General features: G+C 42.0%; 2 protein-coding genes across 2 annotated transcripts in view; one reads left to right on the forward strand and one right to left on the reverse strand.

The window, feature by feature from the left end:
- The window catches only part of syn3 (synapsin III), an 89,881-nt gene that overhangs the window by 39,288 nt on the left and 33,228 nt on the right, over positions 1-17,365 (forward strand). Inside the window, exon 6 of the mRNA XM_029494881.1 lies at positions 1,336-1,425. Within this exon, the coding sequence (XP_029350741.1) occupies positions 1,336-1,425 (90 nt within the window). The remainder of the gene's footprint in view (positions 1-1,335; positions 1,426-17,365) is intronic.
- Positions 1,521-16,986, reverse strand: LOC115036632 (metalloproteinase inhibitor 3). Its single transcript, XM_029494882.1, has 5 exons — positions 16,654-16,986; positions 8,812-8,894; positions 7,092-7,203; positions 5,607-5,728; positions 1,521-3,729 (listed from the first exon to the last, which is right to left on the reverse strand). The coding sequence occupies exons 1-5, from the start codon at positions 16,778-16,780 to the stop codon at positions 3,532-3,534; spliced, it is 642 nt and encodes a 213-aa protein (XP_029350742.1). The 5' UTR covers positions 16,781-16,986; the 3' UTR covers positions 1,521-3,531.

Consider the following 17,365-nt stretch of genomic DNA (forward strand, 5'->3'; position numbering starts at 1 on the left):
CTTATGGACCAGCTGAAGTTGGAAAATTCTCAGGTTAAGTTTTCATCAAAACTCAGACCTCAGGAAACAATGAGGATCAACTGGTCTTATCAGCATTGACTAACAGTGGTGAGAACAACATGGAAAATGAATTATAGTCATGACTGACAGTGATTTCTTTGCTGGCAGCTTTTAAATTCCTTTTCTGTCGTTACTGCATCTCATTCAAAGTATTATCTGCGACAACGCAACTGCATTGGACGATCTGCTTCCTGTTTATTGAGGGTGAATAATCATGTAAAACATGTTTTCAGGTGTTTTAGCATGGAGGAGATTATTTCTGATACAGAGCTAGATAAACAGTTTGGGTAAAATAAAAATGTAGCTGTGTATTTGAAGTGTATTCTTCAAAAGACGCATAGAGTTCTACAATGTGCTGAGAATATGCTCTTCCCTTGCAGCGCAGTTACCACATGTTAGCTCTTCTCAGGGTTGATAGGGTTTTATTTCCTGATATAAACAGATTTGATATCAGAATCCCGCAGACAGGCAATTTTCTGTTCCAGTTGGTTCTGAAACGCTTTTCCATCTTCCTCATTCAAACTGAAGTACAAGCATTGCAATGAAATAATTGTTTTGCAAAATGAGTGCAGGGTTTTTTGATTGAAGATGAACTACTTGTTTCCTTTCCTGCAAAAGTTTCTGCTTCATACATGTAAAATACAAAACGATTCCCAAAACATCAGAACTTTCAAGCAAGATTTGCGTCATCATTTTTGTAATTTTGAGCGATGCTTCTTTGAGAGAGTCCTCCTTTGCTTACAATAAAAAAAGATTTGTCTGCTGCAATGATTTCTTGATGTTTTCTGGTCGGAATCAGCATCTAGCCAGTCGTTTTGAAACCTCATCATGTATTATTGGTGTTCCATAAGTGACATAAAACTTTTCTGCACAGATGTAGGACCGTTATAAAAGAGGCGAGTGCTCTCGTGCACTGTGAATGAAGTGCCTCTGCAATGTCAAGCCGACCTGTTATTTTACCCATGTTGGACGCAACAAGTTTGAAACTGCAGAACAAAGTAGGCGAGGCTGATAACAGGAATAAAGGTTGCAACTCCTCAATATTAAAAGGCCTCTTCAATTTAATCCTTTAGGGGATGGAAATAGACTTTTCCTTCATTCAGACATGCTCACAATGGGCGCCCATTTTGTAAACATCTGACAGCAGCCGACGCCAGCCCAGCCCCAGATGTCTCTGGTTGTAAACGTGCTGTGAACGCAGGTGTATCTGTGAAACTTCTCGTGTCTTCTGCTGCTTAATTGACATCTGACTGTCTTTTTTATTTCTGCCTGCAGTTTTCTCAGATGATTAAGCTCTACCATTCCCTGGGTGCTGAGAAATTTCCCTTGAATGAACAGACCTTCTATCCCAACCACACGCAGATGGTGAGTGCATCACAGATATTATTCTTTATTAAAACAGTGCTGAGGACAAAACATTCTCACATACACACACAAAAATCACCACAAGATTCACTAGGTCCATTTTTAATTAAATCTTTATTATAAAAATAAAAAACACAGAAATTAAGTCAAACATTTCTATTACCCCTACAGGGAAACAGCCCTACCCCCACCCTCACTTCAGGAATCAGTGTTTACACACAAACTGTACACAGCTTCCTTGATTGGAGATTTTTTTTTTGTTTGTTTGTTTTTGTTTTTGTTTTGTTTTTTTTAAGAATCGGACTTGACTGAGTGTTTCTGTGTTAAGGAAACAGTATATTTACACAAATATGAATGGCAGAAATAGCGACACAGAAACGCCACAGTGGGAGAAACAGCCTGAATACGGAGCTGAATTCTGTATTGATGCGTTCCCTCGTCAAACTTTTTCTTTCAATTAAAAAAAAAAAAAGAAAAAGAAATTGACGCTCAATCGACTGTCAGAAGTTATTCCATCTGATCATTCAAAACCCAAAGGGTTAATTTGACTCATAGGCTGAAGACCAATAAAAAGTTTAAATTATTTTCCAAAGCAAAATCATTTTAGTGTGGGCGTAAAGGGCTGTTGCTCCCTCTGAGGTGTGTCTGTGTCTGTTAATGGAATGGGCTGAAGGTACGGCACAGGGAAAACATAAGGACAACGCCCAGGTAGGTGCAAGTGAAGAAGAATGAATTTAGTGACAATATTGTTACTTTTCATATAATGTCCATTTCAATAGTTAAATACAAAAAAGACTGAAAATACACTTACAAAATAAATCATTTCCTGAAACCTCTGCTTATACTGTACTTCTAATGGATTTTTGAAGCGTACCAGTCAGGGGTTCTATAATCCAGCAAAGAAAAAGTACCCTATCATATAACTTGCAGATGCTGGTCCTTCATTCTGGATGATTGATGATTGCACAGGCTGTGATGGTTGTCACAATGTAGTTTTGGCCTGTTATTGATACATACGTAGTTTTGCAGATACACCACATTGTCAATGTGTAACCCATTAGACATATAAATAAATGTATTATAGAGGTTTCAGCTGAGTTGATAGTTCATTTCTGTAGCTTACATACATATATATACAGCAAAAGATAAAATATCACCATCTCTGCAGGAAATGAGCTCTTCCCTGTGTGGCCACTGAAACAGACAGACGCTGATATTCATCAGTGTTCAACAGAGAGCATGTTGTTTGCGATGTAACTGCAAAATAAGTTACATCACAAACACTCAGGGAAATAGACACTACCATCCATAAAAGACACGTTACAGTAAAAACTGAACATTGTTTATATACTTCACTGTGAAACAATACCATTTCAAAAAATAATTTGAAGCCAACGAGGCATCATTTTCAGGGGTTTTACGGTGGTCATTGGCCCTTAATCTGTATTTTCACTAAGATTTCTTGACTCTTTTCTAACTTGCTGATGTGCTTAAGTGCAAGAGTCCTATGCAATATCGCAGATGCAGTTAGGAAACGACTACATAACAGCTTTACATCTCAAATTTACATAGTGATCATTGCTGGTTGTAGGTTTTCTCTTGGGCAGAAATTCTGATAGGTTCATTGTGTTTGCTTTGCTTTTTAAGGGGTAATGGGAACCGGATAGCAGTGTAGTAACTGCAGGTGGTATAACTGACTTGTGCCAGTTATATAGTGTTTTGGGGATTACTTTTCAATTCTGTGCATCTCAATAGAGATGGATCCAGGAGTTTGACTAGTTATTGGCCTGTTGCCTGTTTTTGTCGTCCCTTTGACACTACTGAGCCCTAAAGAGACTGTGTGCTGCAAGTACGGTACTTGATAGTGACGTGGGGAAAACATTAAAGAGTACGAGTGGGCAATCTGTACAACGGTATTGTTTTCTGTCAGAAGTGCTACGAAAACAGGCACTGTATTGGATTTGTAATTTTCTCTTGTTTGCCCCTTTAAGGTGGCAGTCATCCAGGCCAGTGAGCTTTAAGAGTCCTAAAACACTCTAGACGTGAACAGGGAAGGGGACGGAGTCATGGAGGTGGTAGGGGATTTGGGGCAAGGTGCGTGCAGGTTCAGGGGTCGGTGGCATTGATGGTGGTTTTGTCTCGGGCGGTCATGCCCCGGTACCAGCTGCAGTATCCCTCCTTCTGCTGGATGCAGGCGTAGTGCCGGGACTGGTAGCCTGTATTGCCGAAGTGGGACAGCATGTCTGTCCATAGGCACTCGTTCTTTGAAGTCACAAAGCAAGGCAGGTAGCGGCAGGCTTTAATCTGCAATCAGAGACAGAGGCAAGACCATGAAGCAGGAAACAAAGCTGTGCGCTTGTTTTTTCTCTCAGTAAATAGTTTCACATTTTATTTCCCCTCCCCTCTTAGTACACCTTAATATATTTCTAGAAAAAGTCCCACCATTTTCTGTCCGTCTTCTTTTTTGTTTGTTTGTTTAATTTTTGTTATGTCTTGTCATACCTTAATTGAACTTTACACCTAAAGTTTGTCTTAACAAATGTAAACTTAAATATCTCGGTAGTTGTATATTCTTTCATTAACATATTAATGAGTGAGCTAGTAGGTGATTTTAGTTAGTTTTTCACCCAGTATAGCCTTTCTACTAAAATAAGATATTTTGCCTCTAGCCTCAGATTTTGCAAATAGACATGATTATTTGCTAATAGGCTGAACTTTATTTATTTCTTACATATTTCCAAAAGGCAAAGAATAACTTTAAAATTGGATCACATAGATGTTATTTTTTGTTGCAGGGAGCCATTTATGCAATTTATGCAAAGTCATAACCGAGTACCATGTGAAAAATAATGTATTTACAAAAGAAGGTTGAAATGTAAATGTGACATCAAGTTTTGAAATGACTGAGAGCAAAAACCAGTGAGTGCACAGTCACACAAAATATTTGACGTACATCAGCCGACCTCCTGAAGCACGGATGTTCATGTAGTGTCTTATTAATTCAAATTGATTTTGCTAAGCCCCTTTCATGCATCACTAATCCAGGTGCTTGCACAAAAAGCAGCTTCCGGGGATGAATATGCAGCATATACAGGAAGATTCACGCAACTACTGAGAGAGGTGATGAACAGAAACTGTGTGTTCGTGATAGCAGAGTGGAGTCATCAGCTGCGGAGAGCAGCACTTATCTAGATATCAATGCAACAGCAGTTTCAATCAGAAAGTTAGAGGGCACGCTTCCCATTGAGGATGTTTTTGTCATTCAGACCTGAAGAGTCCATCCTCTGTGACTCAGAGATGTTTGACATCACTTCCTAGTTGGAGTGGTTTTAATGATCTGTGGAGAATAATTTTCTAACCTCTGCAATGCGCTTTCTGCTTTCCAATGCAGTAAATCATAGTTTGAGGAGGAATGCAGAAGACGACTGAGTGCGTTTAATAACTGTGATGATGTTTATGCCTCCCTGTGTATACACACTCTTACACTGACGTCTCACTTTATCGATGGCCTTCTCTGAATGCCGATGGGATGCTGCCATGTGCACACGGAAAATAGTTTACAGGCACTGGCTCAGACTGGGAACAAACAGGTCTCTTTGCTAATCCACTTATACTGATAGGGGCCAATAGTGTTAGCAGCTGTTCAGCGCTCTGCTGTACAGTAGGACTGTACCAGGCGGCTCAGCAGCTGCACAGCGGCAGGCTGCATTAACTGGGAATGAAGACTTGAGCTGATTCCAGAGCTGTTACTTAACTCCCAGTGCTCGTAGTAAAACTTGTTTTCTCTCCATGTCTCTCTTTCATGATGGATATTTAGTGGAAATCGGGCTCCAAAGATGAGCTCATCATTCAGACTCAATAATAGTGCATAACACTCACGTAACCATTGAGGCTATTTTAAGATGAATGATTAACTTGAACTCCCAGGCTCTAATAGCTGGATTGTAATAATTATCCAGTTGCATTAATGAGCCTGAATTGATTTGTCCTTCACGTATATAAATATCTCCTTACTCTTTTACTCAGTAATAAACGTTCATGTAAACAGTTTCATGTTTACCTCAAGTTATACACACTCAGAGCAATGACAATAGCTCCTCCCTCTCTTAATCCCCTCTCCCGCCTCCTCCTCCCTCATCTGTCCTGGCCATGCTGGGCTAAGTTTGCGGGTCTCCACTCACCCTGCAGCTGCAGCCAAGCTGGTAGCGATGGTTGATGCCTTTCTTCTGGGCCAGGGACAGGCGGTCCCACTGCTCGTTGAAGTTGCACAGCCCGGTGTAGACCTTGTCGTTGTACACTCGGCCTGAGGAAGCAAAGACGAATGAATTATGAACTTTTTGAAAAACATAATTTTTCAAGTGCCACTTGGAAACTTGGTGGCTGTCTGCTGTTGTGGGCATATCTCACAATGGGGTTGTATATGAAAAGGTCAGGGGGTGAACAGAGGGAGCACGATTCATCCTCTGTGGACTATGAAAGTCAGACTTTGCAATCAAAATGGTAGTTACTTAGGTAATTCACCTTGGACCAGAATGGTGTATGATATCATGAGGACCAACACCAAATGGTGTTGCACTCATGCTATTTCATCATTTGTATAATTTCCTAATCTTCTCTATGTAACATAGGATAATATAAACACACACTTGTTTATCTGCAGTAAAGCAATATCTCATAGTAATCTCATATTATACCAACACCCTTATTTCTGAATATCTAAAGGTCAGCAGACATCTATTTTTAGTGCTGGACCGTTTGAGACAGGTGCACTGTGATGGTCTGCACGCGCTCAGGAACATCATAATTTGTCCCCATCTGTCTCCTTCACAGTGTTGTCACCACACAGGAATTTTACAGCTCACAAATATGTGCTTCTTCAACCCTCCCCAAGCCTCCCGTTCAGCCTGCATCCCCACGCTGGGCTTACTGGAGTCACTTGCAGGCTTATTACATGGTGTTGAGTGTGTGACATGCTCCTAAAATACTAATCATGGCTGGAGCACTCAAACCTTGATCAAAGCAGACTCAAGCAGCTCATTTCACAGGCCGTGCTGTGTTTAAATTGCTCCTAATGCAGTGCTGATCATATGCAGGACTTATTATAGCCGCCCTTAGAACAGCGAATGACGTTGGTGATGTCACTGGCACCCAGGCCGTGTAAACAGAGCCACGGATGCCTGGCAACGCCGACTCATTCGCTTGCACTGTGAGGTGTAGTTGCAGTATTTACAGGTCGGGACTTAGCGACAGCACCGCAGGATCCAAAGTAAACTGCACCTCTGTTGGAAATAGCAACTCATAAAATGCTTCTGCTGGAAAACTCCGGTTGCTTCCTGCTAGCTGTTAATTACAAGCCGTGAGAGAGGAAAACGACTTTCTGCTATTTGTGGCTGGAGAAGCTGAAGGAAATGAGTGCATGTTTTTTCCTTTTTGTTTTTTTTTTTTTTTAAAGGCCCCTGCTTTGCCTCTTTGCGTGGTGGCAAATGTGGGGGTTATAAATAGTGGGAAAGATTTTGTCACAGGACAAGAGAGGAAGTCCTTGGGGAGGAGGAGAGCAGAAGGAGAGTAGGTTAGGCTTCAACAATATGCCCGCTCGCCCGCCCAGCTCATAAATACCCACATCTTTCAAACACCGAAGCATTTTGTAGAGAAGACCATCAACTTACCGGTGATCAGATATTGGTACTTGTTGATGTCAAACTTGACGCCGCACGAACTCTCAGAGGCGCTTGTATAAATGTGCTGAACATGCTGGACTTTGTCAAATCCTTTGTACATCTGTAAGACATGAGAACCAAAAATGGAGTTGAGACCTGGAAGAAATAAAAGTGCCATTTTGTGCCCTGGGTCCCTCACCCTGGCACTGCACCCTTTACTCAACCTCACACATAAATAATGAGGAATGAAAACAGTGGGCTGATTTTTATCAGCTGGCATTCCTGATGGAATGCCTTGTGGGAGAAAGTATTAAACTCTGCCCTTAGCTAAATCATAGATAACATGATTACGTTGTGTAATGTGCTTTGACTTTGATGCTGTTTGGGCAAGGTCATTGCCAAATTGCTTAGCTCCTTCTCTTCAGCTCAGGTTGTCCTAAGAACTGTTGTTTTTGTTTTTTTGTTTTTTTGTTTTTTTTCCAGTGTAATTTATTTGTCTGGGAACAACAGGAAATCCCTGTTTAGACGCGTCACTCCCAGAAAAGCAGAACAAATTGTTACTTAAGACCAAAACTGTGGAGCTTTGGGAACACCAAAGGCATCTGTCTCATAGGATTTGTTGAAATTTGGAGCGAATTGTATTCTTTATCAGCCCCAAGAAAAGCCCTGTTTCCAGGGTAAACCAACAGACTGCAAAACAAATAACCCAAGAGATGCAAAGGTCACCTAACTCATGAGGATAATCCTCACAGCGATGATCGGTGTGCCACTTAATACTTTTATTTTAAACTTTGATTGTATCGATGTGCTGCGTGACTCTGCTCAAATGTTTACACTTGAAGTGCAAAGTTTGTTTGAGCTGTGATGCCTGTAAGCCTGCAAATCCTCCAGCCTGGCTCCTGTCTGAGCAGCAGGCCCATGTCAGCGTCTGTCAGAAATATGCAACATTATGTAAGAATATAGCGAAAGTGAAGAATAGGCTCTTTGGTTCAGAGCCCTAAACTGTTTGAGCTATCAGGCCGTGACTGGGAGGGGGATTAACAGATATCAGTAACAAATTGCCCTAACACCTGGTGTTGGCATTTTTTTAATGTACAACAGACATGGAAGTAAAGATAGGTTTAATACGTATGCTACTCTGCCCAAACCAACCCTTTTCACAAGCTAACCAATTCCTTCAACCAATCTTAATATCAAGCTTCAAGCTGATTAGCTTTTCTGTTTTTGTTTTTTTTTAACTGATTTCTGAAATGTGTTGATAACTCTAACTGGTGTGATTAATCAAACACAGCACTTTAACCCACTGCTTTCTCTTCACCCCTTCAGTCAAAAATGTGAAAGGATAACACTGTATTTTGTGAGGCGTACTCGTTTGGCTTCTTGCTGAGCATTCGATGAGACTATTGATACTACTCTTATGTCTGTGTGTGGCATATGGAGCTAAAACTAGGGGGCCATTGTCTTAGTTTACAGTGCGGCAGGGAGGGGGTCCAGCTCTCCTGGCTCTGTTAGGTTAAAAAAATCCACCAATAGCTCCTCTAAAGAAATCATTAAAGTAATTGATTCCTTGTATCACCTCACCAGGTCTTTCTTCATAATTACCTAACTGGCATCTGTGATATTGATCCAACTTGGGTAAGAAAGGGAGGGAGTACGTTATGTGAAGTTGTACATTTCATTTAAAGCTGAAAGACTTTCAATGTTTTGCCGGGGGGGCTGATACGCTCACCTTCATTTGTTTGACTGTGTAGCGCATCGTGCCAAACGGTCCATCTCTTAGGAGCTTCTTGCCCACCACTTTAGCTCGAATCACTGTGAAGGGATGAGACAGACAAGTCAACCACACAACAAATAGTCACATACCCACGAAAAACCACCTAATAACATGCTGCCTGGCATTTGCAAACCCCCTGATAAATACCATCGCGGCATCAAGTTGGCACTACAGTTAATCCGTTTATCAGATTTTCTGCATTGCTGCCGTTTGCCAAAGAGGGTCAGCGGGGAAAAACACTGAAGACCATAGTTTGCTACAAATATGTGAGGGAGAAATACAAGGTCTCATCTCTACACTGAAAAATTGTGACATTGTTGGATGGCTGCTCATGTGTAATGCTAGGCCAACAATTGCTGGAAACCTCAGTTTTTACAGCTTGGTTTTGGTTAAGTATTCAGGTTGGAGTTGGAGAAATGTGACTCCGGTCTGACTTCTGCTCATTAAAAAACACCAGAATGAAGTTGTTTGAAGGAAAAGGGTGCAGTGTGTGACTCCTATTTTAACAGGCTTCTCTGTATTATGGGATCCGGGCTTGAAAAAGATTTTATCTGCACGCAGGGCCCTCATGTAAACTCTGGCGAGGTGAAAATGTATGGTGAAGACTTTAATTTGTTTGCTTTCACTCATGGTGGAGTAAAAAGGCCTATTGTAGAAAGCCAGTTGTGGGTAGTGTAAAAATGAATGTTAATTTGAGTTGGTGAATAGAATCTAACCAGATATGAGGGCCCTGCATCAGCAGTCAATCTTCTGTGAAGTTCACCTGCTGCCCACAGCCAACCAGCCACAGACACAACTAACACTGGCCATGTTTGTTATCTTCTGCTGGTGGAATTTCCTTCCCACATTCTTTGGGGGCTCTCATTCCCCCAGAAAAAAAAAGAGAAGCCTTTCATTCTTTTCACCTGAGGAGAGAAATGAGGCATGCTGCATCTTCTGTTTGGTCTAACCCTTGTCTAGCTGTCCTGCCTTCAGGTAAACGGCACTGGGCAGGAAAATAAAACTCAAACAGGAAGCGGTTACATCACGACCACCCAAAAGTGGAGACCACAGCTTTATTTCAGACATGAAGACCCTGGGATTCTAAATATAACCTGCAAATTCTTATTTAAATGGTATGAAGAGGTCAGTATGTGGCAAATCAGCAGTTTCAGCAGAAAACCATATTCTTCATTTGTCAAGAATAAGCAGACTGCATTTAGGCAGAGCTGTGCTTTGGACTGAAGTTCTCACAATGACAGTGCTAACATCACAGTTGTAATTACAGCTTATGTCTATCACTGTTTGAGTTTTCAAACTGCAGATGAAGGTTCAAGGTTCAACTTTCATTCTTCACAGGTACAACCAATCAAAAGTCGCAGTCCGCAGTAAAATTGTCTTTTCTCTATTTGGAAAGTACTCTGTGTAATATGTGTGTTTAAAAATAATGCTAAGAAAAATAAGGTATGTGCTAAATAATAAAAGAAAGAAATAATGGATAAATATTGTTAAATAAAAAACCTTAGTGGCACTACCCTTCGGTAGAGCTCATGCCAGCACCACCCTATCACTCACTGACTTGGTCAGTTGGTCATTTCAGACCTTTTGATGTTAATGTTTCGTACTGACTCCCTTCCTGCTTCCTCCTTTCTGACCTTTAACAATAACTTAATGCAGAACATGCGATCCATTAATCTGTCATCTCTGTTAATTTAAATCCAAGAGTGCAGTTACCTGATCGACCTTTGCTAAATGTACCCAAATGCTGTTTGATGGGCATTTGCTGCTGCCCTGCTGGAACTGCAGAGGAACTAGACCACAATTGCAAAGGAATGTGTGGACACTTCAGATACTCCATTAAATATACCTCTGCCCTTATTTTAAAGAGCCACCCCAAAACCCAGTTTCCTATTCAGACCTAACCTGGAAAAAAAAAAAAAAACAGCCTTCGGAAGAAACAAGTGTTCAGGACCATAGGTCAGCTGATTTAACTGAAGTACATCCAGATAGGACCCCTCTTGTTGGACGGCAGCCACTAATTGGCCAGTGATGGGGCCATCACGCAGAGGAATGTGTGAAGGCCTCAGCTGTTCCGGAGACAGAGGATTTGTGTCATTCCCCCAAAGTGACCCCTTGACCTCCTCTTCATTCAGCAGTTATATTTATATTAGACCCCATGTCTGCCTGCTCCAGGAGAAAAGTCACATTACAAGTGTTTATTTAACCCATTTTAATAAGCTGATATCAGATCAGCCAGGTTCAACTACAACATATAAATACAGTGTTTGGACAGTTTATTGTACTTTGTAAACTCCTTCGTATATGCAGCTTGAACTAAATTAGTAGATCATATGATAGTGTAAATTCCTCATGGATTTCTATTTAGCAATTTATACTTTCAAGTTTTATTGAAATCATATTTTGAAGCATGTAGCTACATTTAAACAGTTTTAAAAGAAATCAAGACATACAAACATTTGTGTATTTATCATAGTGCATAGTTAAAACATCCCATATTAGACTCTCTCTATTATACCATGTCAGCCATATGTCCATTGGGAGTATTCAGCATTGGAAAGACCCATAATAGTATTAAGTGTAAGTTGGTGAACTAAGCTAATTAACCTTCGCCTCCACAAGCCTTTGACCATCGAGCTGAAGGTTAGAGGTTAAGTGCCACGGGATACAGGTCATATGACCTGGTTAATAACCCAGAAGTTAATATAGTTGAGTTGAAATATCTGTCAGCTGCTCTAGACTGTAATGTAAGAGCCCCTCTCCGTCTTCCTTTGCTGAACATAAAGAATTACACGCCAGTGCTGTGACGCACAAGGATTCATCTTCTGCAGAGGATCTGACATACATTTTTTAGAGTGGGAGGCTTTTTGTTACAAGAGAAGTAACCATAGTTGAACAAAAAGAGAAGTGAATCCATTTTTCACTTAGTATTTCATGCCTGAAGCAGTGGATTACACAAGCCTGAATGCAAATGCTAAATCTTAAGGTGAGCATGTAATTTAGTCAAACATTTATTTCAGCCTACGTACAATGTGGCAAACTCCAGGCATGACAAGAATAAGATGACTCATTTGTGTGAGAGAGAGCGAGAGATACGGAGCGAGAGGGAGATAAAGAAAGCGAGGCACAGGACGAGTGACAGTGATTTTAGTATGCAGAAAGTGGTCCAAGTTTGAGGGGCGAGTAGGAAGAAGAGGAATTCTCAGGACGACACACTACCACGCTCAAAAATAAACACTGAAACTGAAACCCTGCAGCAAAGCTTTATCTCAGATGGAAAAGTCTGTCTCTAACATCCACTTACTGCTGGTGAAATGTAACGGCAGCCAAACGAGAAAAAACTAGTGTTCACCTCTATATCTGACATTGTGGTGGACCGAAACATTCCAAATTGAAAACAGCATTTAAATTTGGTCCAACTTAAAACCACCATCCAATAACCAGTGAATATACTGCAGTGTTAAAAGTACAATAAGTGAGGAGCAAGTGGTCAGCAAACCGACTGTCCTGTCAGTCACACAAATATGTAGATAAAGGCTTCATATTGGTAGATGGGGGTATCCATTATACACTACTAGTCATACCAGACCAAGTAAGGCCATACATCAACTTTCATCATTATTTCTAATGTGGGGATCGGAAAAACCGATAAGACGTTTTTTGTTTTTTTGTTTTTTCAGTTTTCAACAGTTCCACTGGATGTTTCTGTTGGACCAAGCCATGGGAACCTGTGACCAACTAGTCATTTGAGTTAAAGTGTCATGCTAGCTGACCAAAAAAACACTACTTGTCAAAGCCAAAATTGTTGCCTTTAGTTGGCTTGGGGTAAAGTATTTGAAAGAAACTAGTTCATGTGTCACAGCCAACACCTGAAGCTCTGTCAGATGGTCTGCTGTTATCTATACTTCCTCTGTGCCTGCTATTCATATGCCTTTGTATCTTTGCCACTGGATTTCTGCCTGTGTTATCTACCGTGCTGCTCTCAAGTAAAGCTAGTTTAAAAATCAGTTTACATCAGCAAGAGGCGGATATATTGTGTTGCTTTTTGTTGTACGGTCAGTCAAACTCTTATATTATTCAACATCTTCAAAAGTACAATTTGGAAGAACGTGGTTAAATCATTGGTTTGTGGTTTATTAGTCACTGTATGTCCTGGGCAGTTGTCCAAGGCCCCTGTGCTGGCCTCCACTTTTTTTTAAACAGTGGACCCCAGAGGGGCTGGAGATTTGATATGCCTGGCTCAGGGTAAGGAACATCCCAAGCCTCTACGGAATCCAAAACATTTGACATCTCATTGTATATTAACTAATTTCAGGAAAACTAGGGATATCTGAAGCTCGTTACATAATACATAACAGGAGTCCTGGCTTCACTCAGGGTGTCGTCGGTCACCTGCTGACCTGCAGATGAGGAGGGGGAGAGAGGCCGACAGAGGGAGTATTTATTCGACTACATAACTCATTAATAGGAGGCAGCAGATGTATTAGTACCAGGAGAGCGCAGACACAGAGCTCCGGGCCATACGTTGGTCTAAACCTGCATTCATTTGGCAAAGCTCCTCTACTTAGAATGAAAAGCGTGCCGTAGGACCGAGCCCGTTTCCCTCGGCCTGATCCTTGAACACACATCACAGTAATCCTCAGCAACTGACCTGGTTCATGGTGTAAGCATTTAAAAGTTTGCTCCTGTCACCCCGGGCACTTGGGAACGAGTGTTGTTGGGGAGCAATATTAAATCTAAGGGTCAAAGTTTACTGCTGGGCCTCTAATCTTGCCTTCGAAGGGATTTGGAAAAACAGGCGCTGCTCATTTACCCCCTTTGAATGGGCTGCTTTAGCACAGATGCCTAATAACAGCCAACAAGGTCTCTGCTGGATAACTCAGCCAGGTCAGATCCTGGAGCTCAGGTATGTGGCAGGGAAAACGTTGCAGGATTGGTCTAACATGCTCGTAGTTTATTGTGGAGGAGGTCCCACTCCAACGACAATGAATCAGCAGCTACTCAAATAGTAACCAAGCATATGACTCAGATGCAACCCAAATTATCAAGTTGAGGAAAAACTACAAATCTTGAAATACTTTCACACTCTTTAATGTTACAATTTGGATTTGTTGAATAAAGAGAAACAGACTCCAGTACCCATTTTCCAACCCCTTTAACCTAATTGTGATTCATCCAGTGTCATGCCCGTGGGCGATCATGGGTCAGGGCCAAGAAAACAAGGGCAAAACACTTTGAACTAGACAACAGGTTTTAAATGGGAAGATCCAAGCCTGTTGCCTTTGATGTTGACAGTAAGAATTACATGGTTTCTTCCTTGCGGCTTTATCTTTTCAACCCCTGTCCTTTTCTCTTTTCCACATCATCCTCATACATTATCCGGGCTTGATGACGAAGGCTGAAGTGCAGGTTTTGGTTGAAGGAAGAGAAGGACCTTAAACTAAAGAATGATTTAGAGTCTTAACAAATTTGTAACACCTTTCATCTAAGAGGTCAAGCGTAGACTTAGCCTGAGGATATTGGGAACTGTAATCCTCATGATTGGATCGTTTAAAATGTTCAGGCTTACAATGTAAAGCTCAAAAATCTGGACTTCGTTAGAGTTGGTTCGTAAAAAGGGCAGAATTCATGACTACCCTAACTATGCAATAAGACTAAATCTAACCCAGGATAAAAAGTGTTAGTGACTGCAACCTTTGTGCATCCAGCTGCTGTTGTTGAGGTTTCTGAGGTATAAGGGAGACTACAAACATTCAAAGCACACTTCAAGCTAAGCCAGGACCTTGGAAATGGGATTTATTGGACTCACCACTGATCACTGCACCCATTGAAGTCAGTCCCAGATTTTAAACTGGCAGGTCTCAGTGGGTGCCAACACCATGAACCATCTGAAGATCTGAGGGACTATGAAAAGCATTGCACGAGTGTTTGTGCGAGTGGTATTTTCACTCAATCCAACCGGATCACTTGGATGAAAAAACCCTCACTGGCCTAGTGACCACTGGTTACCAAGAGACACACAGAGGCCACATTTGGGTCCTTAAAGTCACAATACCTGGGTCATGTTTTTGAGGCATTCCAATAAAAGGTCCCCTACTCGCTAAAGCTCAGAAAAAGATTCATCCCAGCATCAATGTGAGTTCCTGACTGTGAGATAGGCGATGGGACAAGATTGTTAAGAAAGATTAAACCGGTGTAGTTATTTATTACGTGTTTGTGTTGTTGCTTTCATAAATACAAAGGCAGTTGAACAGTTTCAGAAATACACTTATTCACCTTCTTCCTGAGATGTATGTTCCTTGTTGAGAACTTTATGCTAAGCTAAGCTAATTGATTGACTGCTGCTTATAATTAGCGCATGTACATTAGAGTGCTCTGAAGTTTTTATCGTAAGGAATTAGAATTGAGCAAAGAAACAATTTCAATTAATTCAATAATTCCAAAAATATATCTTGTGGTGATTTTTTTCATTTAACATTGTCATCAGCCTCTAGTGGTGAAGAGAGGTAAATGCAATATAATTTAAAGTCTTAATTTGGTGTGTGTGGGGCGGGTCAACAGTGGATGACGGGCTGAACACATGGGCTACACACATGCCAGCACTGTGTGTGTGGGTGTGTGCGTGTCCACGTGTGCTCAGTTGAAACTGAGAGGTTATTGTTTGATTGTGTTTGTGGGCTTCAGAGAGCCGCATGATGGTTTAAGATTTTTGGGTCAAATGTTACGGAAGCAAAATATCAGCCACATAGAAAAACACTGTAAGCTCCCGCATTCCAAGTGTGTGTGTGTGTGTGTGTGTGTGTGTGTGTGTGTTCGTTCCTGTGCTGTTACCCGACACAAAGTTCCCTCTCTCTGCCCTCCTGCCTACACCCCCCCCCCCTCCCCCCCTCACTGGGCAGATCAGATAATCTCAGGTCTTTCCCAGTGTTGTCTGAAAACACAGGTCAGGCTCAGCTAACGTTCCAGCCTGAGCCAGATCCACAGCTCATATTATTCTGGGGAGTCAGAGAAAGCATAAGCAGGCAGTAAAACAAGCTATGTGAAGTCTGAGTATCAGAGTTACAGCTCTAGGCTGTCATGATGGTGAAATACCAGACGGAGAAATACGCAGCAGTGGGGATCTCATTATCAACTGGTGTGAATTCACACCACTTGATCATCCCTATAACTTCGGGTTGTTGAAAGTGTCCTCTAATAACTCTCATAAAAGCTATCACATGCAGAAGCTCCACATTTTAGCAACATCCACCCACAGGCTGAGAGAGAAACATGACAATGAGTGTCCAGAGAGGCTGAAAGTGACTCCAGGTGAAACGCTTCACTTATCTGAGGGAGCTCACAGCTACGTCTCCGTGAGCACACCAAAACTGTGTGTTCACCTTTAAACAGCCAGAGAATCATCTTATTAACATGGAGGTGATTCCCAAATGGAGCCTTTTTAACAGATACTCAGAACCCTTGAGTTAGTTTAACAGCCATCACTGAGCATCAGACCAAACACAGTGTGTTCCATTATACAGTCAGTAGTGACAACAACATCTGGTTCTTAGTGTTTGCTCCCTGGAGACGGACGTTGCACACCATGATGGGATTCTGACATTAAGCTGAAGTTCTGCAGCTCCCATGATTCACACAGCCTCCACTCAGAGATCCAAACGACAGCTTTGACTGACAGTGAACGCGTGTCACGTGACTGCGCTGCCAGCCTGCGTGTGTGTGTGTGTGTGTGTGTGTGTGTGAGAGAGTTAGAGCACCTGGGTCCAGGGGTGAAGGTGAACTCAGGCCGTAAGCGTCACTCACCGATCTCGGAGTTGCAGAAAGCGTCCTGCGGGTGCGACAGAGCGCAGGAGCAGCCGTCCGTCAGCTGGAGGTGCAGGCTGCTGAAGACAAACAGCAGGCTGATGAGGTGCTGCTTCACCGACAGCATGTTGTCTCTGCTGGGGTCCGCTGTATGGAGTCCTGCTGCAGTGATAGCGGTAGAACTAGTAGTAGTTGCGGGGCGTTAAATGTCCAAGTCTGTGCTGCTGCTGCTGTTGTGCTTCTGATCGGCTCCTCTCTCCTGTCCGTGTCCTGGTCCCGGGCAGACGCACACTCCTACATATAGCGCGCTCCGACGCGTTCACGCCCCTCTCCGCTCCTGCGGCGCGCGTGCGCAGCGGCCAATCAGCGGCCGGTGATGCCCCCTCGGTCATCACAGACACGACTTACTGGAACTTCACCCTGTCTCATCTTCATTCCCTAAAAAAAAAAAAAAACAAAAACAAAACCAACAACAAAACAACTCTGTTCTGAAGTGTTTCCTACATAGAAACAACGCACCGCACCAGGAAGACGGAATAAGGTTTATGAGAAAGACTGGAGAGTTGACTCAGTTATTTCCAAACAGGTCGATCTGTTAATTTCCAGCGTCATCAATTCGTTAATTCCTCAATGATTTTGTTTATTAGTAATAAACAACAATCTGAGTATAAAACAGCTTTGAAAGCGAACAAATGTCTTCTATTGGCCTTTT

Source organism: Echeneis naucrates, chromosome 23 (genome assembly GCF_900963305.1).
Source record: "Echeneis naucrates chromosome 23, fEcheNa1.1, whole genome shotgun sequence".
Taxonomy (NCBI): domain Eukaryota; kingdom Metazoa; phylum Chordata; class Actinopteri; order Carangiformes; family Echeneidae; genus Echeneis; species Echeneis naucrates.

Excerpts from the sequence above, each read along its gene's own strand:
- LOC115036632 (XM_029494882.1), bottom strand. The coding sequence starts at position 16,780 with ATGCTGTCGGTGAAGCAGCACCTCATCAGCCTGCTGTTTGTCTTCAGC. Across the intron at positions 5,729-7,091 it reads GTACCAATATCTGATCACCG|GCCGAGTGTACAACGACAAG; the intron begins GTAAGTTGATGG and ends TTGCTTCCTCAG. Across the intron at positions 3,730-5,606 it reads AGCTTGGCTGCAGCTGCAGG|ATTAAAGCCTGCCGCTACCT; the intron begins GTGAGTGGAGAC and ends CTCTGATTGCAG.